The 23,228-nt window shown below is 43.6% G+C and overlaps 1 protein-coding gene across 1 annotated transcript in view; it reads left to right on the plus strand.

Annotated features, from left to right (window-relative positions):
- Window positions 1-23,018, plus strand: part of RRAS (RAS related) — a 117,934-nt gene extending 94,916 nt beyond the window's left edge. Inside the window, exons 5-6 of the mRNA XM_069200972.1 lie at window positions 16,996-17,114; window positions 17,840-23,018. Coding sequence (XP_069057073.1) covers window positions 16,996-17,114; window positions 17,840-17,927 — 207 coding nt within the window. The 3' untranslated portion in view covers window positions 17,928-23,018. The remainder of the gene's footprint in view (window positions 1-16,995; window positions 17,115-17,839) is intronic.
- Window positions 23,019-23,228: the final 210 nt, after the last annotated feature.

Consider the following 23,228-nt stretch of genomic DNA (forward strand, 5'->3'; position numbering starts at 1 on the left):
GGGGGGTGAAGACACCATGCCTGCTCTTTGCAGACGATACATTATTGTTATCTTAAACTGCTTCTGGTTTAACAAACTTACTTCAAAAATTCACGTCCTTCTGTAATGACCATGGCCTTGAAGTAAATTCTACGAAAACAAACTATATGATCTTCGGTGACAACAAACACAAAGTAAGAAAGAGAATCTTTACGGAAGGGGTAGAGTTGGAGAGAGTTGCTGAATTTGTGTATTTGGGGGTTAAACTGGAGGATACGCATAGATGGCAGGCTTAGATAACGAGGGCACATATGTCTTTGTAGCAGAACCTGGGTGGTGTTCTGAGATTTGCAAATAGGTCCCCTAGGTTCGCAATTACTCCAGCAATGGAAATAAAGAAGCTACAAGCAAGAGGGAGTGCTCTGTATGGAGCGGAGCTATGGGGACATGGTAATCTGAAGGATTTGGAGATTGCTAAAAACTCTTTTGTAAAGTCTATCCTCAGAATACCCACTAGTTCCCCTATGATGCCTGTCCGTATGGACGTGAATTTAGACTCTATTGCACACACAGCAGCGCTGAAACCAATATTATACTGGATCAGAATATGGTCTCTGGATACACTTAGCCCATATAGGACATGGTTGAAAGCTCTGGGAAAAATCCCTTGGTGCAATTACGTTAGAGCTAGTCTGACCAATTTGGGGTTGGCCCACTTTTGGATGGTCCCTTATGATCTACCCAAAAATGCGGTACATATTGTAAAGGATGTATATTGGTGGTGGCTTAAATTGGGAAAACTAGCAGAGGTCCCTTTAGGTAGTTTGACAGATAAGTTTACATCAGTCAAATGTCATTACGAGTTTGAATCGTATATGGATCTGATTACATTCCCTCGAGCCCGCGCCCTTTACATTAGATTCAGGCTAGGCTTTTTACCACTACGTTCTTTCACCTGTACTTGGTCTAAAGATGATCCTCATGCCAACTTCTGCCCGATGGGCTGCGGCCTTCCCGAATGTAGTGCACATGTACTATTCCATTGTCCTGCTTATGATAAACAACGAATCAAATGGATTGTACCTCTTTGTAGAACCATGGGCTTCCAAAATTGGTTTGCAGCCCTTAGAATTTTCAGGTCTAATACCCAGGGCGCGGTGGCATTTGCCTTAGCCAGCTACTTAGATGAAATCTGGCGTGCTAGAACAAAAATGTTAAAGCCATCTCATAAATAGGAGCCTATAATGGGAATGTTTTCTACTTTTATCCTATTTATCGTTTTTAGTTAGGAATATATTCGATCTATGACATTTATTATGAAAAACTTTGCATTTTTGCACTATTCTATAATATGGCACGAATTTTATAGGGAAAATGTTTTATATTCTAGGACTTTTATACATAGTTTATTTTTGTAAAATTGTTAATTTGTGATGCACTTTTATGGTACTTGTGTTTTACCGAAATAAAGCTAACAATGATGAAAGTAATATTGTAACTTGCAAACAAATATTTAAAAAAATAAAACTTTACTTGGCATCGGAGACCAAAGATTGAACCTTAGATGTAACATTTACCAACATCAAAGATTAGCCTAGAAGCCACCTACTAGATTCAATTGAAACCAATAACAACATATTCTTGTGTAAGAAAGAATGCTACTTGGTTAGTCATAAAATGTCGTACAACACAGTTCTTCCCCTCTGATTCATTGAAGAGTGTAAATATGTTACTCTTACTTTATTATAGAACAAAATCTAAAAATAAATAAGATACAAATCACAGATTAAATGGTCTTACCTCATATATGGGAATAGCTAGCACTTGATCTAAATGCCACATGTTAAGATGGTCTTAAATAAAACACCAGAATTTAAAGGAAAGAGAAATTTTAGTGAAATCAGCTACTGAGTGAGGAAAAGCTTTATGTTCGATGGCATGTGTAGCTACAGATACACATGCTATGCATGCATAGCTCTTCCGACATCTAGTGTGGGGCTCGGAGTGTTAGAAAGTTGTTTTTCTTTGAAGAAGTCTTTTCGGAGACACAGGATCTAGGAACTCCTCCTCTCGGTTACAGTGTGCATGGGCATCAACTCCATTGTTAGATTGTTTTCTTTCTGCTGTCCGGTTTGGACATGTCTCCTCTCGCTTCGAATCGGAAGATCTCAGAAAACCTACTTATTCATTGGTATTGTTTTGATCTCGTTTTCCATCTAGCATCGAACCGGTAGTACCGTCGGAACCTTTCTTTCGCCCTTCAGGGTGCGAGCGTCCAACTCAGGCCAGTTCGGGCCTACCGCGTGGAAAGCCTGATGGATCGGACTCCATTTCGTTTCTGCCCTCTGTGCCACACAAAGTACCCATATACAGACCAAAACCTGGTTTGTAATTAATGCCTTTCTCCACACCATCGGGAGGAAGATTGTGAAGCCTGTCAATCGTTTCGATCAAAGAAGACCTTGAGAGATCGCAGGGCCCAAAGACTGGAAATGGTGTCGAAAAGCACCGAACATCTCGACGTCATGGAGGAAGAGCAGGCGCAGACAGCAGTCTCCATCCGAGACACCGACTCCTAACAAGAATCAGAAGACGATAGACCCATCACAGCTGGCCAGCATGTGAGTATGTCTGCCCCTACACCCTTAGATAAAAAACATCCAAAGGCATTGGTTACACCAGTGCCGGAAGGCCATGAATTCGGGCCGAAAAAAGACTGTTGGCGACTGACCTTCGGGGTCGGCGCCGAAAAAGGCTACTCCTCCATCCACCTCAGAGTCGAGTAAATCGGTTAAAGCTTCCACCTCAGACTCCAGTAAACAACCTCATTCCTCAGAGTAGAAAATTCAACACTGTGAGCCGAAACAATCAAGTACTTTTTTGTGACCGAAAAAGATCCAAACTTCGGAGCCGAAAAAATCCTCATACACAGAGGAACATGGACTTTAGAGAAAAAGAAAGCAAATCTCAAAGCCCAGGCACGAATCTCACAAAGCTTCTGAAGAAGAGACTGAGATTGAGCCAATATTAGAGGTTATGGATGAAAGACAATCGAGAATCCATATACATAAGGAGACTGGACAAATCATCACTGCACCTCCTTTAAAGACTAAAAGAAAGCTGGCTTTTCAAGAGGAGTTAGACTCAATTCAACCACCAGCAAAAGTGCAGAAACAAAAGGAGAAACCAGCAGCACCTCTCCCTACTTCTCCTCCTCACTCTCCATAGCTTTATTTTTCAACTCCTAATAGTCCACCAACATTGCCTTCTCCAACACACTCATATTCACATGAAAATACAGTAGACCCATAGGATCTCTATGACCCTGATCCCATTCCAGACAATGATCCAGACCTCTACCCATCTAAACCTTCTCCTCCAGGAGACACTACTGCTTACACTCAAGTAGTCTCTAGGGGAGCGGCTTATCATGGAGTGCTTATGCATTCTGAACCCCTGGAAGAAGACTTTCTATTTAACACACTGTCTTCTACTCACTCCAGGTACCAGTGTCTCCCAATGTTGCCTGGAATGGTTAAACATGCTGAGCAAATTTTTAATGAGCCTGTCAAAGCTAGAGTCCTCACCCCTAGAATTGACAAAAAATATAAGCCTGCCCCCTATGGACCCAGCCTATATCACACATCAGGTTCCTCCAGACTCAGTGGTAGCCAGCGTGGCTAGGAAAAAAGCAAGCAGCCAGTCACCAGGAGACGCACCTCCTCCTAATAAGGAAAGTAGGAAATTTAACGCAGCTGGCAAATGAGTCGCCACACAAGCGGCTAACCAATGGAGAATTGCCAATTCTCAGGCACCTCTAGCCAGATATGACAGGGCCCATTGGGACGAGATACAAAATCTTATACAACACCTCCCAAAGGAGCATCAAAAGAGAGCACAACAGGTTGTAAAAGAGGAACAGGCTATAAGCAATAACCAGATAAGGTCTGCCCTCGATGCTGCTGATACAGTCTCAAGGAGTGTCAATACTGCCATTACAATTAGAAGGCATGCATGGCTACGCTCCTCTGGTTTTAAACCAGAAATTCAACAGGCAATAATTAATATGCCTTTTGACAAGAAACATATATGTGGCCCCGAAGTAGACACCACTATTGAGAAACTGAGAAAAGACTCAGATAGTGCGAAAGCAAATGCGGGCATTATATACCACACCATATAGAGGCTCCTTTCGCAGACCCCAGTTTAGAGGAGGTTTTAAGCCACAGTTCTCTGATGCTTCTACCTCCCAGGCAAAGCAGGGGCAAGAAACCCAATATCAAAGAGGGGTATTTAGAGGGTCCTATAGAGGACAATATTTCAGGAACAAAGGCAAGTTCCAAACCTCAAAGCAAGCCACTACACCACCTAAGCAGTGACGTCCTTCCCACCCCTCCACTCCACACTTCTCCTGTAGGGGGATGACTACAGCAAAATATCACCACAGACAATTGGGTATTATCAATTATCCGCAATGGCTATTGCCTAGAATTAATCTCCACCCCTCCAAACATTGCACCACGATACCACAAATTGTCCCCAGAACACAACGTTCTGTTGCAACAAGAGGTACAATCTCTACTATTAAAATAAGCAATAGAATTGGTTTCACATTCTCAACAAGGAACAGGAGTATACTCACTATACTTCCTCATCCCCAAAAAAGACAGAACCCTCAGGCCCATCTTGGACCTCAGGCCTCTCAATCTATACATCCTGTCAGAACATTTTCACATGGTAACTCTGCAGGATGTTATTCTACTACTACAAAAACAAGATTACATGACTGCTTTAGACCTCAAAGATGCGTATTTCCACATACCCATCCATCCAGCTGACAGAAAATACCTCAGGTTTGTCATAGCAGGAAAACATTACCAGTTCAAAGTATTGACATTCGGCATCACAACAGCTCCAAGAGTGTTCACAAAATGTCTAGCAGTAGTAGCAGCCTACTTAAGAAGACAACACATCCATGTCTTTCCATATCTAGACGTTTGGCTAATAAAATCAAGCAATTTTACACAATGCCAACAACACACTCATTAGGTGATCGAAACCTTGCATACACTAGGGTTCACTCTCAATTACCAAAAATCACACCTTCAACCAGCACAGGTACAACCTTACCTAGGTGCTATCCTAAATACTCAAAAAGCCCTAACTTATCCAAATACACAAAGGATACAAGTTTTCCAAAATCTCATACCACACATACAGCCAAATCAACAATATACTGTAAGATTTATCATGAAGATTCTAGGAATGATGGCATCTTGCATAGCTATAGTTCCACAAGCAAGACTAAACATGAGGCCCTTACAACAGTGCCTCTCACAACAGTGGTCTCAGGCACACGGTCAACTTCAAGATCAAGTGTTGATGGACCACCAAACACATATGTCCCTTCAATGGTGGAATCGCAGCAATCTAATAAAGGGGCGGTCATTCCAAGACCCTGTGCCTCAGACCATAATCACAACAGACGCATCAATGATCAGCTGGAGTGCTCACCTCAACAATCAGACCATTCAAGGGCAATAGGATGCCAAACAGGAACAGCTTCACATAAACCACCTAGAACTATTAGCTTGATTTCTTGCCCTAAATGTGTTTCAACCTCTTCTCAAACAGAAGACTATTCTAATAAAAACAGACAACATGACAACCATGTATTATCTCAACAAACAGGGCGGGACGCACTTATCTCAACTGTCCCTACTAGCCCAAACAATATGGAAATGGGCAATTCACAATCACATTAGTCTGTTAGCATAATACATTCTAGGGATAGACAATCAGCTGGCAGATCTCCTAAGCAGAAATGACCAAGAAACACATGAATGGGAGATTCACTCCTAAGTACCTCAAAAGTACTTTCAAAATTGGGGAACACCAGAGATAGATCTATTCGCAACAAGTGAAAATGAAAAATGCATAAACTTAGCATCCAGTCACCCACATTCCCTATCCAAGGGCAATGCTCTATGGATCAACTGGCAGGGATATTTGCTTACGCTTTTCCCCCTCTCTCACTCCTTCACTTTCTGGTCAGCAAACAACGTCAAACAACACTCACCATGATTCTGATAGCACCAACATGGGCACGCCAGCATTGGCACACAACACTCACTAGATCTGTCTGTAGTACCTCATTCCAAACTCCTAAACAGACCAGATTTGTTAACACAGAACAAAGGTCAAAACAGGCATCCAAACCCCAATGCTCTCAATCTAGCGATTTGGCTCCTGAAGACATAGAATTTGGTTACCAAAAACTTCCACCAGAATGTATGGAAGTAATTAAACAAGCATGTAAACCTACTACTAGACAATGCTACGCAAACAAGTGGAAAAGATTTGTATACTACTGTCAATCTAAAAACACTGATCCACTTACAGCATCTATACAAGATATTGTATGCTATTTACTTTATTTGCAAAAATCACATTTGGCTTTATCATCCATCAAGATACACCTCTCTGCAATATCTGCATACTTACAGACTATTCAACATACTTCTCTATTTAAAGTTCCTGTTATTAAAGCCTTCATGGAAGGATTAAAACACATTATTCCAACTAGAACACCACCTGTTCCATCGTGGAATTTAAATATCATATTTACCAGACTCATGGGCTCACCTTTTGAACCTATGCACTGTTGTCAGATTCAATTTTTAACATGGAAGGTCGCCTTCCTTGTAGCTATTACTTCTTTAAGAAGAGTAAGTGAAATACAAGCATTCACTCTTGAAGAAGTGCACAAACAAAGTTGTACTTAGAACAAATCCAAAATTTCTACCAAAAGTAGCATCTCCATTTCACATCAACCAAACAGCGGAATTGCCAGTATTCTTTCCACAGCCAGACTCTGTGGCAGAGCTCTTCATAATCTAGATCTCAAAAGAGCTCTTATGTACTATATAGACAGAACTAACGGTTTTAGGAAAACAAAGCAACTTTTCGTTGCTTTCCAACAACCTATATCAAAACAAGGTTTAGCAAGATGGATTGTTAGATGCCTACAAACATGCTATATCAAAGAAAAAAGACTACTTTTGATCACTCCTAGAGCACAGTCTACAAGAAAGAAAGGTGTGTCAATGGCATTTTTAGGAAACATACCAATGGTTGATATATCTAAAGCAGCCACATGGTTAACTCCTCATACATTTACAAAACACTACTGTGTTGATGTTTTTCACAGCAACAAGCCACTGTAGGTCAAGCTGTCTTAAGAACACTATTTCAAACAACTTCAACTCCTACAGGCTAGCCACCACTTTCTTTTGGGAGGACTAACTGCTTTGTAGCCTATACATAGCATGTGCATCTGCAGCTACACATGCCACTGAACGGAAAATGTCATTTACCCAGCGTACATCTGTTTGGGGCATGTAGTGCTGCAGATTCACATGCACCCTCCCTCCTCCCGGAAGCCTATAGTCGTTTACCTTTAACATTTGTACATGTGTATATTAATTTACATTTGCATGGACATCTCTTTATATTCTTATACTCTATCACTCCTTCCTTCACCCTTTGCGGGAAAACAATCTAACAATGGAGTTGATGCCCATGCGCACTATAACTGAGAGGAGGAGTCACTTGATCCTGTGACTCCGAAAATACTTATTTGAAGAAAAACAACTTGTAACACTCGAGCCCAACACTAGATGTCGGAAGATCTATGCATGCATAGCATGTGGAGCTGCAGCACTACATGCCACAAACAGATGTACACTGGATAAGTGATATTTTCCTTTTTATAACATACAATAATCCCAATGTTGGATGATCCTCAAATCAGAAAAAAACGGACTTCTTGCCAGACAAACAAAATATAAGAAATACATTTGTATATTGACAAAATCTAATCAGATAATAAAAGTAGATGCAAATGGATGGAACAATCAAGAGCAATTGAGAAGTCAAATGAAAATCAGATGGCCATGAAGGGGAAAAGCATTAAAGTCTAAAAAATAGATTTATGCATTTAAAGACTTTTTATTATATTTATACTGCATTATCTGGTTGATCATAAAACAGTATTTTGATAAACTATTCTAAAATGCAACTGTGCAATTTTCAGCAAATCCAAACCTAATTAAAATAAATATTCACAATTGCAATTTTATTCTGGACCAGAAGTTCTGTCCTTAGTACCCAGGGTGATAGTATACTGCACATAAGAGACTATTCAGAAAGATCTATTTGTAAATAGATATGTAATTCCTTCCTTTAGAGTCATCCCATAATATGCTTTAGACACTGAAAAAAGCCCCTGAAATTTCAGGTCCAGCCACCACCACGCAGGATAATGCAAATGTGAATCAATAGCAAATATCAAGTTGCAAAGCTATCATAACAGCAGAGTATTTGGTTTCCTCTTGTTTATGTTTGGATGCTCACTAAGCATAGACCAAATTTTGTTGAAGTTCAGTAGGTTTATAGGTATACAATAATTGTGCTTTTATGGGAAAATGAAACAATAATCAAATGTGCTGCTTCAGTTGCCATGTTTTTCTGCACAAATATTTTCTAGATTTGCATGTTGTACATTATTCTTGCATCTAGTGGTTGGGTCTGGAAGGATCTCCTTGTAGTCTACTCTCTTTTTCTTTTTTTTTGGGAGCGTTGTCGACCATTTGGGTTTAAACCCCTTTGTATGTGACGTCAAACATGTGCCCCAGAAATCCAGTGACATAGTAGTCATCCTCAGGTTCTTTTTTCCAGCTTTGAGTCTGGAAGCCTAAGGGAAAGCTCCAGAGTTGAGGAAGAAGTAGATGCAAAAAATAAAAACAGTTTTCTTTCTAAATCACCATTGAGGGACGACGATTAACGATGACTGATAAGAAGTAGAAAACGCAGAAAACTACCAAGAGTACCACCAAGGTGAGAATACCAACATGATGAGACCGTGTGGTCAGAGAATGAGAGATGTGTATGAGAATACCCCTTTTAGATATTGCCCCAAGTGCCATCACAAGTAAACCCAGAAAGACACACAGGTTGTCTGTAACCTCTGCCTCCCAAAGGACCACAGTGCAGAGGATGCGTGGCATGCACAAATTTGAGGCCCAAGACGATCAGTGCAAGGCAGCAACAGAGGTGGGCACACTACACGATTATGTCGCCTCAGAGGAAGCAGGAGTCCCTAAAAGAACTTTAGCTGTCTAGCAACGAGGGCGACAACTTGGAGACAGAGGAGGCTGAAGGAGAAGAATCAGGCCTCTAAGAGGTGATCAAGGGCCAAGCTAGTAAGGGCCACAGGCGAGTGCCGAAGGAGGTGCATAGAAGGAAGGTAAATCCTCAGGGCCAATACACAACCGCATCAAAAACTTTGGACTAAAGAAACAGCAATGCTGTCGAAATTTTCAATGCCGTAGGGCAGGGTGAAGCCCAAGGAGCCACACTGGTAAAAGACCAGGGCCACCGATGGGCAAACCCTTGAAAACCTGCTTCAACTTCGAGTGAGGATCAAAGGCATGGGAGGGAGGTGGCAAAAAGAAGCTTGGCGCCACCTGCAAAGACCGAGTCCACAACTGCACCGAAAAGCTACTCTGCATCAACACCGAAGGTCACTGAAACACCCGATTTTGGTGCTGGAAAAGTAATCGCCTTCGAAACACAGAGACAAAACCGAACGCTGAAAGAAAATCTCTCAAGGTAGATGAGGAAGCATCTCGAGACTGAACTCAAAGCCCTAATCAAGAAAAAAAAGGTAATTTGATGACTCCCTTCAGGGATACAGGATTCCACTGAAAAAGTAAGTGGAAACAAAGGAACCAGAGGAGCTGGAAAGCCTATCACCCCAGAGCTGCTGGAAGAGATGGAATCAAAGTAATTTGACCTAAAGGAAGAACAACAGGTGGAACTCTCACAAATACAGGGTGTAGGAGGCATAGGGGGTGTAGAAGGCTGGCTCAGTTTATGGTAAACTATGGTGTGGCACCCTATACTGAGTCCAGGCCACCCTGAGTGATAGTGTTTAGGTGTCCAGGTAGCAAAAGCTCTTTAGGGGTATCTGTAGTGAGCAACTAAACATTATCTAGGAGGAGGTTAAAGCACTTGCAATACCACAATAGATAGTCAGTAACTGTTCACAAGAAAGAGCCACACCAGGTGTTGCAAAAATAAAGGTGTCTTTATTAGAACACTAAAGGTACTCTAACATTGGTATATCTCCACCTGGAGATATCAACACACAAACATATACACTTAACAATAATCAGGAAAAGCTTAAAAATACACAAGGGCCTATGGGAGGCGAGGGACAAACCATATACTAAGAAAGTGCCCAACCAGGGTAAGTGTGTTAGGATCCCAAGTGTGGGGGTAGTAGGAAATTACCAGAGGTAAGTACTAGAAATCCCACAAGCGCCTGGGTGCAGAGCTGTTATAGAGCCAGGTGTCCCGTAGGCTAACACAGGACTACTACAGTTGGATTTTCATGGATTCAGGACCCTTCCCAGTGGACCCCGAAGAAAGAAGTTGGCAGAAAGAAGGTTGGAGAGTGCCTCCACCTGTGTATACTCAGAAGCCCAGAGTACTTACACCAGGGAACCCAGGTGCATGGGGTGAAGTGGCGTCGGAAACCCTTGTTGAAGTCAATGGAAACCTTGGTTGTTCAGCGGCTTTTGCGACCTGTGGACCAGACTGGTTAAAACAAAAGGTAGATTTTGGACATGAAGAACTTTAAAAAAAAAAAAAAAAAGTGACAGTGTCCAGACCAGTCAGAGATGTCCAGGCGGTGCAGGTAGACAATGCCCACCCTCTTGGAGGTGAAGTTCCTGCAGGACGGTGAAGTTGGGAGTCCAGGGGGGTGCAGGAGATCCTTTGAGTCGCCCACGAGCTGTCCCACGTCGGTCGCCGAACTGCAGGAGGGTCAGTGGCCAGCAGGGTCTCCAACAAGCCTTGGAAAATGCAGAAAGCTGATGCAAGGAAGACTGCAGGTTTTTGAGGACCAACAAGGTCCAAGTGACTCAACCCTTGGAGGGGAGTCAGGGCAGCCCTTCGGCAGCAAGAAAATCCAACGGAGTCGGAGGAGCCCCCACGAGTGACCGACTGGCACCAGGCACAGGGAGTTGCAGGGAGGCCTCAGCAGCAAAACAAAACAGGAGTCCCACATCGCAGGAGCTGCAGGGTGGAAGCACAATCTGGAGTTGCAGATTGCTGGAGGCTGGGGCTTCTAGGAGCTCAAAGAGCTCTTGGAGGAAGAGCCAACAAGCCTTGACAAAAGCAACAGTGGAAGTGCACAGGGGTTCCGTTCCAGTGGCTGCAGCAAGAGCCCACCTTCCCCTAAGTTGGTCAGAAGACAAGTTGAACCCGGAGGGGACTACAGAAACCATCACCTATGAGCAGAGCCTTTACGTTGTCCATGGGACAGCAGGATCCACCAATCATTTGTCGTCGTCTTGAGGTGCCTGTGGATGCAGGGGAGTGACTCCTTCACTCCAAGGGAGATTCCTTCCTGCTTCTTGGATGCAGGCAGAGTCCTTGTGACCCTAGAGGATGTACAGCCACGGATGTTGCAGAAATCTTGCAGGAGCTGGAAAAACAAATATTGCAGTGGGAGCTCTCCCAACTGGATACAGTCTTGTTTCAGTTCCAAAAGCAGACCAGTAGCAGTTCTAGAGTCCAGGAGCAGAAGATGTCTTGCAGAGAGTTCCTTGTAGAGTCTTGCTCAACGAATCTGAGGACCCACCATCCAGGGAGCCCTTAAGTAACCCTAAAAAGGGGTTGGTCAAACTCTGAAGTGACCAATCTATCAGAGGGGGTCAGGGTATCATCTACCTGGCCTAACCAGTCAGATGCTCTCAGGGGCCTCTGCACATCTTATTTTCAAGATGGCAGAATGAAGGGTCACCTGGCAGAGCTCTGTACACCTCCTTATGGGAGGAGCTGGAAAGGGGGTGGTCACTCCCCTGTCCTTTGTATGGTTTCACGCTAGAGCAGGAACAAACCGGGGTTTCGCTGAACTGGTACAAACCGAATTATGCAAGAAGGGCACCAAATGTGCCCTTCATAGCAGTCTGGTGGAGCTCAGGGGTCACCCCACGCCAGCCCAGAGACACCTATTTTCAATGGGAGAGGTGGTCACACCTCTTCCTTGCAGGAAATCCTTTGTTCTTCCTTTCCCTGCTTGAGTTAGGCTCATCAGCAGGAGGGCAGAACAGTGTCTGGGGTTGGCAGCCATACCCCGTAAGTCTGCACAGGCAGAACTGGGAAATCCTCTAAGGAACCCCCAGAGTACAATGGATCATGCAACTAGCACTGGAATGTTTTTTGATACCAAACAAGCCTAGGTTCGGAGAAGCCATTATGTAGTTGGGCCACTCCCGTTAACCAGTGTCCACTACATACCTTAAGATGGCTTCATTGCACTTACAAAGCCCGGTAAATGGAGTCTGGGGTTTGTAGGGGCACCCCCCTCATGCAGGGGTGCCCTCACAATTAGGGACATGCACCCTGGCCTTGGGCTGAAGGGCCTATCAGAGGGGTGACTTACAGTGTTGAAGTGCAGTGACCGCAAATTCGGGCAAGCCTTACATCTGAAGTGAAAGGTGCACCATTTCACGCAGGCTGCAATGGCAGGGCTGCAGACACAGTTTGTATGGGCTCCCATGGGTGGCATAATACATGCTGCAGCCCATTGGAGATCCCTGGTGCACCACTGCCCTGTGTACCTAAGTACCATATACTAGGGACTTACAAGGGTGCACTAGTATACAAGTTATGGGTGTAAAATGTTCACCAGCAACCACATTTAGAGGCGAGAGCACAGATACTGAGGTCCTGCTTAGCAGGATCCCAGTGTACTACAGTCTAAACACACTGACACAGGCAGAAAGAGGGAGTAACTATGTCAGAAAGATGCTACTTTCCTACAGGGGGCAGTGGTTGACTGGCAGGACACCTACACAGATTCACCAGATGAAGGTTTGGAAACTTATCCATCAAAGTTGTCATCACCAGATGACTTCACTGCATACACTACAGTAGTAAAGATTAGTAAAGAAACCTGTAGTGCAGACACTTAAAGGGGTTCTGCTGGAATAGAAGCAATCAGAAACATGTTTCCTCCTTGAAACACTACTACCCAGGTAGAAGAGAAACCGATCTCTCCCAATGCTTCTTAGCATGCTGGACTAGGGCAGGGAAGAGTTTAAAGAGCTAGTTAAAGCCAAGGCCACCCCCTGACAAGGAAAGAGGGTGGACATGGTAGGAAGAAAAATAGAAAGATCAGCAGAAACACAGTGGCAGCCAGCCAGCTTGAATGCCCTGCTAAAGAGATATGCCCATAAACCGTGGCATGAAATGTAGGAGCTCAAGGAACACCTGCCAGAGGAGTACAACAAGAGGGCAAGTGCAGTGTTGCAGGAGGGCAAGACAGTCGCCAGTACGTGCCTGAAATCCGCATTCGACGCAGTGGACACTACAATCACTACAGTCTATTTAGAGAGGCAGTAGACGAAGACCTTCAACACATGAAATAAGATAAAGGAACCACCAATGCCATGAGAGTCCTACAATATAAGGGAACATTCCGGGGAGGCAAGACCCAGTGAAAGAAGACGGCCACAAGAGGGACCTTACAGGCACATACGACTCACAACTATCTGCAACCAAAGGAGTGAAACCATCCCTCTCCTCTCAATGGCAGTATTGCTCAAGCTCCAGCCAGCACTTCTGCTGCCATGGAAGAGGAAGAGGGGATACTTTGAAAGGGGGAAACCACAATAGAAAGTGAATACTCACAAAGGACCCTCCTACACAAGTCACCAGTAGGAGAAAGCACTACAGGTAGTCATCCCTTTGGGGAAGAAAAATACTTTGCAACCATAGACCTCAAGGATGCCTAGCTACACATACCAGTAAACAAGCTACAAAGGTTTGCAGTGAACAAGACACACTAGCAATTCAAGGTACTACCATTCGGAGTAAAATCAGCCCCACAAGTGTCCACCAAATGCCTAGCTGTGGTCTGAGGACACCTGCAGTGAGAAGAAGGAATAAACGTCTACCCTTATTTAGACAACCGGCTAGACGAAAAACAAGCATCCAGTGCAGAAAGAATATCAACAAGCTCAGTAGTGTTCATCATCGGTTATGAAAAATCATCACAGAATTCAGACACAAACTAAACATTCCTGGGAGCGATATTGGACTTCTAGACTGCGAAGGTTAGACCACTGGATAAGAGGGTCAAAGCGATCATGAAACTGAGGCACCTCTAACAGAGAAGGGGCATTGTCTGACGATGAGAACAGGGGGAAAATTATAGGTATGGCGCCTCTTGCAGCCCCCTGGTACTGTATTCAAGACTACACATGAGACCAGTATAGGAATAGGTCGAACAACAATGGTCATGGTCAAACTTGGGACGACCAAGTGGTTGTTATGGATAAGGTTCAACAAGAAATGCAATTGTGGAACCTCCAAAACCTAACAGTGGGGAAACTGTTCAAACCACCAACTCCCTCATTGACCATCACAACAGCTGCATCCTACTTGGGATGGGGAGCTCACATACACAAACAAAACACCAGAGGCCTCTGGAGCACTGAGGAAGCATTGCAATCTATAAATGTCCAAGAGAAGAAGACAGTGTTTTTAGTGCTAAAGGCCTTATAGAAACATATAACAGAAAGGACAGTTGTGATTCAAGGAGACAACACAACAACAATGTACTATCTGAACAATCAACCTTGGCCTAGGAGATTTCAACATGAGCGATAGAGTATGATTAGTGGCAATACACTTAAGAAGAAAACAAAACACAGAAGCAGACATGCTAAGCAAGAAAGTAAGTGAGCACCAAACACAAATGGGAGCTAAAACAAGATGTGCTAATGCAGAACTTCCAGATCTGGGGGATGCTACTAGTAGACCTATTTGTAACACACAAAAACGCGAAATGCCAAAGCTTCGCATCGAGGTTGTACCGCCCAGAGTCACTGGGGTATATACCCTCTCGATAAAATGTTTAGAGAGATTTGCTTACACTTTTCCACCAATTCCAATGATACCGAAGGTGATCCAGAAGTGCAGTCAGGAACAGGTCAATCTAATCCTGATAGCCCCACAATGGGCTCAACAGATATGGTTCTCAGACCTCTTGGAGATATCCCAAGGACAGTACATTACACTCTGAGCACACCAAGACCTGTTAACGATACAGGAGGGACAGGTATGGCATCCAAACCAAACACACTCAGTCTAGCAGCATGGCTCCTAAGGACTTAGTTTGGCCACCTCAAGTTGCTAAGGACAGCGATGGAGATTCTGAAAGAAGCACGGTGACCAATAACAAGGAAATGCAATAGGAACAAGTGGAAGAGGTTTCAACAATGGTGTAACAAGCCAGGGAAACACAGGATGCTAAAGTCATTAGATACATGCCACATTTACTGGACAAGCATCTCTCCTATGCCTCTATCAAAGTCCAACTACCAGCCATAGTGGCGTAAGCAAGAAGCATACTTGGGAGACGTTTCTTTACCCCACCAGTGTTAAAATGCTTTCTTGAGGGAGCAAAGAAAGTAGCATCCCCAAGAAGCGGGCCAATGCCTACATGAAAACTGAATGTTGTCATCACATGCCATAAGGAAAGGAAAACAGTTGTATGCGTCTTTTGTACATACAAGACTGGGATCCCTGGTCACCACAGGGGCTATCACAAGATGGATAGTACAGACAATACAATATTTTCACAAGGCAAGAGAAGTACTTTACACAAAGACCTCAGGCACATTCAACAAGGAAAAAAGGAAAAGGAGCACCCCTTGCTTTCCCAGGCTTTGCACTAGAAGACATTTGCATAGCTGTTACGTGGTCATCTGTACATACCTTCACAAAACATTACTGCATGGACATTAAGATCAACAGGGAGGCAGGAGTGGGACAACATTTGTTTGTAAACACAGCCTCTAAAGAACCCAGCATGCCCACGGGAGGAAATATCACTCTGTACTCAATGCAAAGTATGTCAATCTAGGAAAGATTCACGCTGGAAAACAAAATGGTTTCGTACCGGTAGGAGTAGTTTTGCAGCTTGAAGAATTTTCTGGATTGACATGCAACCTGCCCACCTTGACCAGAAGAGCTGTATTTACAACTCAACTCAGGAGAACACAGAGCATAAAGGAAAAGAAAGAGAATCTCAAGATGGTAGCTACGTTGAGGGATTTCCAAGCTATATATCTGACACTGCATAAGGGGGGTTTTAAACCCAATTCGGTAACCATGCCCACAAGAAGAAAAAAAGAAAAATAGAGAAGGGTGACTGCAAGAAGGCTATTCCAGACCCAACCACTGGATTGCAGAATAATGCACACCATGTGAATCCAGAAAATTCTTCAAGCTGCAAATCTACACCTTTCCGTAAGTAACCATTTAGTTTCTTGTGTAATTCAAGGATGTAGATATAAACTAGAATTCCTTGTTTACATTGTTAGTGCTCATAATTCCATTTTCTTCCTCCCTGGCCATTTTCTTTTCCATCTGCTGTACTACTCTAATTTTCTCTCCCTTTTCTGTGCAATCCTCTTGTCCACACTTTCCTTTTCAATCCACTCCCCCTGCCGCTTTCTTCTTTCCTTCTTCTGTCTGCACTTGGTTTCCACTCGGCCATCTCCCTCTTCCTTGTTGATATCTACCACTCGAAATTACTTTTGCTCCTTCTGGCTTCTCTTACTTAGGTCTCCTCTTTCCTTTTTTACTAACATTTATACCTATTTTTGTGTTGCATGCTCCTCTTTTCCTTATGCTTTTCTGTCTTTTTTTAACTCTGTTTTTAATCTGCTCTGTTCCTCTCACTTCTCTTTCTTCTTCTCTGCCTCTCCTTTTTTTTCTTCTTTTTCCTTGCTGTTGCCTTGTCTACTTTTTGCATCCACTCCCTCTGTCCCTCACTCTTCCTCCTTTCCCATCTGTGCTACATATTCATTTCCCTCAATATTCATCTTCTGCTTTTACTTACCTGGCCCTCTGCTCCTCTCCTTTTTGCCACAGGTGCCCAAAGAAGAAGCAATGAGTTTTGCACGTGAGAACCGAATTCCGTACATTGAGGCTTCTGCTAAGATCCGTATGAACGTGGACGAATCTTTTCATGAGTTGGTCCGGGCAATCAGGTGAATACTCCTCCCCCATCTCCCAAACCTGTAACCTAGTGCCACTTGCAGCAGCCTACAGACCCATAAATTGTGATGTAGTAGTACTGACTACTCTGGGAAGAATATGAATCACAGTCCATAGGGCAGTAAACCTAAATCTTATATGTGCAAGGCGGGTCCTATGTTCTAGTAAGTGCCTGCCACCAGTCTCTGATCTGTGAAAGGTATTTGCACAGCACATCTCTGCCATTGGTAAGTTCTTAAAGGCTGAATTAACTGTCTGTGATCCTAATACTTCTGCGCCGTCTGATGTGTATGTTTGCACAGTCGTACAAACTAGAATCTCAAACTGTGAATTGTTGGTGTAGCAAGTGTGTTTTATTTCATGCAAGTGGACTGTTATGAAGTATGTGGTGGTACTGAGTGCAAGCGTGTTTTGTAAAGGTGTGAGATGGTGCAATTGCAGGTTTGTGGCTGCTGGGGTTTAGTGCAGTAGCACAATTTAGTGGATGGGGCAGGCAAGGGGTGAGGGACCTACAAGCAACACAAGTGTGATAGGGTTTGAGTTGACAGCACTGCTGTTGATTCATGCAGTGATGGGCATATAAAATCTGGGGATGAGACAAGTTAAAATTTCATGGATGTATTGTGTAATGTGTTGCAAGTATGTTTTTTTTCTGCCTCCTCCCTGACGTCATGCACAGCCTGAGCTTCATGAGCTGACATCTCTATATCTTCTGCAGAAAATTCCACGAGCTGGAGAGCCCGCCCACCCCAAGCGTGAGCCCCAAGAAGAAGGAATCGAAGAAATGCCCCTGCGTAATTCTTTAAACTGCTGCAGCAGTGGAGGAAAAGCTCCAGGTGGTGGAGAAAGTCAGGCAAAGGGGGAAGAATCCGGTACCTTTCTCTCCTGCCTCCCTTCTGACTTCCTGTCCATTAAGTTCTCACAGTGCTCATGAGCCTGGACTCTTTCAACAACATGGGCCAGTTCCTTTTTCACCCCATATGCGCGTGCGCAAACACACACACCTCCCCCACCCCCAACTCTGTCCCCTCACCACTTTTCGGCTTGGAAGGTGATGCACTCTCGTCTTAATTCCGGGATTCCTGTGGTATACCCTGCAACCCAGTAACTCAGCCGTGGTGAGGGTAGGATACTGTTTTTTTAATATAATTTTTTAGTCCAAGAACGCCTTCCTTGGTGGATACAGCAAGGTCACATCCCCAAATGGTGATGGAGGTGGGTGACACTGAGTTTCCCCTACCCAAGGGAGAAGTAGAATGTGGTGGAAACTTTTGTCCTTGTCAAAGGGTTGTATCCCGGCTATTAAGGGGGCTCCAGTACTTTGCACACGCCCCCCTGTCAGTGCCGATGCTTGATTCTTTTGTATACCAGATTCTGGGTGGGGCATCTACATGTAAATATGTAGGCTGTATATATGTATCCATTTTATATTGCTCTTTTTGTATTGGGCGGCTTTATAATGAAAGGAGACAAATGTGGCAAAGTAGGTTTCCACTACCACCTTTTCCTTACTACTAAGAAACAAGGGATGTTGGTGAATAGTCATCTGTTAAGTAACCTTGTGGACTACTGGTACTTTTGCTGTGGACAGTGCTTGTGAATCCTGTGTATAATGACCGGCAGTCACAATTTGTGACTGTCCATTGGCAGTGCGGTGAATCATTTTATTTGTGACCTTCGTTCACCAATAGTGTCTGGCATTTAGCAGAGCTGGTGATTTCTGTGCTTGGCGTCCTACATTCACCAATAATGCCTCTCCTTAGCAGTGCTGGCGAAAGCCTGTTTAGTAATTTGCACTCACCATTGGTGCCTGGCCATTAAGGGTGCTAGTGGTGACCTCAGCTCAGTGACCTGCATTCACCATTTCTGCCTGGCCATGAGCAGTGCAGGGGAAGGGTTGTGTTTAGTGGCATGCATTCACCATTGGTGCCTGGCAATTAAGGGTGCTAGTGATGACCTCAGCTCAGTGACCTGCATTCACCAGTTCTGCCTGACCATGAGCAGTGCAGGGTAAGGGTTGTGTTTAGTGGCATGCATTCACCACTGGAGCTTGGCCATTAACAGTGCTTATGATGGCCTCAGTTCTGTGACCTGCATTCACCATTTCTGCCCGACCATGAGCAGTGCAGGTGAAGGGTTGTGTTTAGTGGCATGCATAACAGTGCTAGTGATGGCCTCAGTTCAGTGACCTGCATTCACCAGTTCTGCCTGACCATGAGCAGAGCAGGTGAAGGATTGTGTTTAGTGGCATGCATTGAGCATTGGTGCCTGACCATTAACAGTGCTAGTGATGGCTTCAATTCAGTGACCTGCATTCACCATTTCTGCCTGACCATGAGCAGTGCAGGTGAAGGGTTGTGTTTAGTGGCCTGCATTGACCATTGGAGCCTGGCCATTAATATTTCTGACTAACCATGAGCAGTGCAGGTGAAGGGTTGTGTTTAGTGGCATGCATTCACCATTGGTGCCTGCCCATTAAGGGTGCTAGTGATGGCTTCAGTTCAGTGACCTGCATTCACCAGTTCTGCCTGACCATGAGCAGTGCAGGTGAAGTGTTGTGTTTAGTGGCATGCCTTCACCATTGGTGCCTGGCCATTAAGGGTTCTAGTGACGGCCTCAGTTCAGTGACCTGCATTCACCATTTCTGCCTGACCATGAGCAGTGCAGGTGAAGGGTTGTGTTTAGTGGCATGCATAACAGTGCTAGTGATGGCCTCAGCTCAGTGACCTGCATTCACCAGTTCTGCCTGACCATGAGCAGTGCAGATGAAGGGTTGTGTTTAGTGGCATGCATTGACCATTGGTGCCTGGCCATTCACAGTGCTAGTGATGGCCTCAGTTCAGTGACCTGCATTCACCATTTCTGCCTGACCATAAGCAGTGCAGATCAAGGGTTGTGTTTAGTGGCATGCCTTCACCATTGGTGCCTGGCCATTAAGGGTTCTTGTGATGGCCTCAGTTCAGTGACCTGCATTCACCATTTCTGCCTGACCATAAGCAGTGCAGATGAAGGGTTGTGTTTAGTGGCATGCATTGACCATTGGTGATTGACCATTAACAGTGCCAGTGAAGTCCTCTGTTTAGCCACAGCATTCACTATTAGTGCCTTGCTAAATGGGCAGTAATTAGCTCACAATGCACCTGTGCATTTTATATTTTTCACTGTTTGGTTTGGAAAGAAAGGACATGTACAGACATTCAGACAATACAATGTTTACCTGAAGGGAATATCCCCCACAGCAAGCTGGGAAGGAGGATCGCACATACATTGGCTATGTCCAAGTCTGTCCATGCGCAAGAGGGACATAAGTTAAATGCAATACATTACGTCACTAGAGACAACCTGCAGTGGCAAATCCCTCAGAGAAGAGGCTGATGACTTTGACTAACCTCTTCTCACAGGAACGTGATCTTTTTCCTTGGGGTGCAGACCAGCTGGGACTCAACACATTTTGTCACACATACAGAATATGTGAGACGCTGGAGATTTGTACTTTTTAATTTTCCTTACACAGGGTATCTGGGAAGATTTGTGGCTGAATCTTGTGCCTCACTGGACTACCAAGGAGTAAAACTGTAGTAGTAAAAATTTACATCGCCAGCCACCCAGAACAGGTTAGTGTGGGCTGACCTGCATGGTACCAATCCTTAAAAAATCTGAGGGCTTATCCATTAACATATGACACCTTCAAATAGGGAGACAATAAGTGGAGTTGATAATCTCCCAGTGGCGAATTGTTTTTTTTTGTGTGAGAGAAAGAAAATGGTACAATTTACGTACAAAACTTGTGCAAATAATAAAGAAAGTGCCACAAATATGGCGATGTTGACAAAAAAATACCACAGGTTTCTGACATCTGTTGAGGAATGCATGTGAACCATTGTAATGACTTAACCAGGACCAACAAAGTATGAACAAAGATGGTATAGTTTTCAGAATCCTCATGTTTACTTCGGGTATAAATACATTTTCAATGTAGAAAATCGAACATTTTAAACCCAACATATACTAGGGAACAACATAGCTGCCAACCAGCCCCAAGTCAAGCGGATCACACAGCCCATCCTGGTTTTCTTTTTGTGAATGCACTTTGCATGGTTGGGCCTGTAGACCTATACTTACAAACGGTTCAGTAATATTACAAGTTTCAGAATCCCAGTTATTATTGAATACTAGCTACAACTGACGGAAGGAGGCCCTTGTGACTGGAGGTCAGTTCCCAAATAAGGATGGGGTGTAAGACCATGACAGGCTTGTAATCAATGAATTTGTTTTTATTTAGTGTTACATGCCAGGGAGGTGATCCCTTTAAGGACCTGCAGGTCTGACTGCCAAACTGCTTGCTCTGTAGCTTCTTTGTTTAATATCCCATTACATAAGATGGGAAGAAGGGATGAAATTGGTGGCAGCAAAAAGTTTCTATTGTTGTGCATTTCTCAAAAGAGATTGGGGAGGCTCAAGCGGAGTGGAGAAGTTGGGTGTAGTCTTACTACAGAAACAGTAGCCAGGATGTGGCTGGACAGTCAAGGCTGGTGCATAGGCATCAGTGATGAGATAATGTTTAGGAAAGAATAATTCGACACCCAAAAAAGTGCAGGTAACGTGATCCACTGCTGTAGCGGTTGACAATAGATTGTTAATTTGAAACCTGATTAAACTAGATAAATAGACGAGGACAAAAAAACATATCCTTGCTGTCTATATTACTACACACGTGGTGGAGAACCAAACAACACCTTCAGTAATCACAAAAGTGCTGGATTCACAAAGGTCCTAGTTCATGTGAACAATGTGGCTTGGGTCTAATGTATCCTTACATCTGTGCATAATACAGAATTTGTGCTAATTCTGAAAGTATTCCTTGTGTTTCATATGTAAATTATTACATATAAAGTTGTAGTGTTGAAGAAACAGCACTAAGCTGTGGTGGTCATCACCACATGGAATATTTTGTTTCCTGCACTTTCTAAAGGGCGTTTATTTAAATAAATAAAAAAAAAAAAAGGGTTGGAGTTTGTGGAAGAAATAATAAACAAAAACCTTTTTTGACCCAGTAAAATGTCTGCATCAAGACGGGTTAAAACACAAGTACATTAAATCAAGGAAAAACAGGAGCAAACTATGCGCTTCTAATCAGTAAACCTTATTGGGAATTTTCTCCTTGATGAATTTACACCATTATTCGCATTCCCAGCCCTTGGACATCGGCTGTACTTAATTAAAGGTCAAGCTATGCCTGTGTAGTTAACTCGTGCTCATAATTTGCTCTTCTACTTTCTTTAGTGAACTCAGTGAACTTACTCACATGCAAATTACTCTGCTGTAGTAGCTGAAGGAACTTTCACAAGCGTGTTGTCTTTTGTGAATCAGTACCAATTTTGAGCAAGGATGTGCAGACCGCATGTTGGTGCTTAATGAGGAATTTTGGGAGAGAATCGAAGGGATGCTATTATATAATGGCATAATGACCCCCTTATATAGTGCACAATACACTGTCTCTAGGCACCCAAAAAGTGTTACGTTACAGATAAACCAAATGACAAATATACTGTTTGCATTAGCTGTATCTAACCTGTCCTGTTGGTGATACTATGGGCGTAACACATTGACAAGTCCAGTGTGTTTTTTTTTTTTGTAGCCCAAACTGGGCGCAGTTCTAAGGCTGGTTTTTCGGAGCTCCGTGCCAAAGATTTTCTACTTTTTGTTTCTATGTCTGGAGACATTATAAGGCCTCTTAAAGTGCTTGCGAAGCAGATCTTCTGTTCCAGAGCTGGTCCAGTCAGTAATGCCGGAAGTGTTGATTGTGTTCCCACCTGGGAGATGTCATGTTAAGAAGAATTGAATTCGAAACTGCCCGTAATATTATCACTGCTTTAATTAAACATGTAAATACTGAACTGTTGTTCTACTGTGCGTTTTTCTTTCTAACCTGATTGGTTTAAATTACAAAACTAAATGACCGGAAGTTTCAGAAGGGTTTTATTGCAAACGTTGTTATGATTATAAACTGTTATTGAAAGAGTCCCTAGTGAGATACACAGGAACATCCCAGAGATGTTCAAACTCTGCTAGTCTGTGGACCAGATGCACTGTCCATGTTTTTTGGT

Source organism: Pleurodeles waltl, chromosome 7 (genome assembly GCF_031143425.1).
Source record: "Pleurodeles waltl isolate 20211129_DDA chromosome 7, aPleWal1.hap1.20221129, whole genome shotgun sequence".
In the NCBI taxonomy this organism is placed as follows: domain Eukaryota; kingdom Metazoa; phylum Chordata; class Amphibia; order Caudata; family Salamandridae; genus Pleurodeles; species Pleurodeles waltl.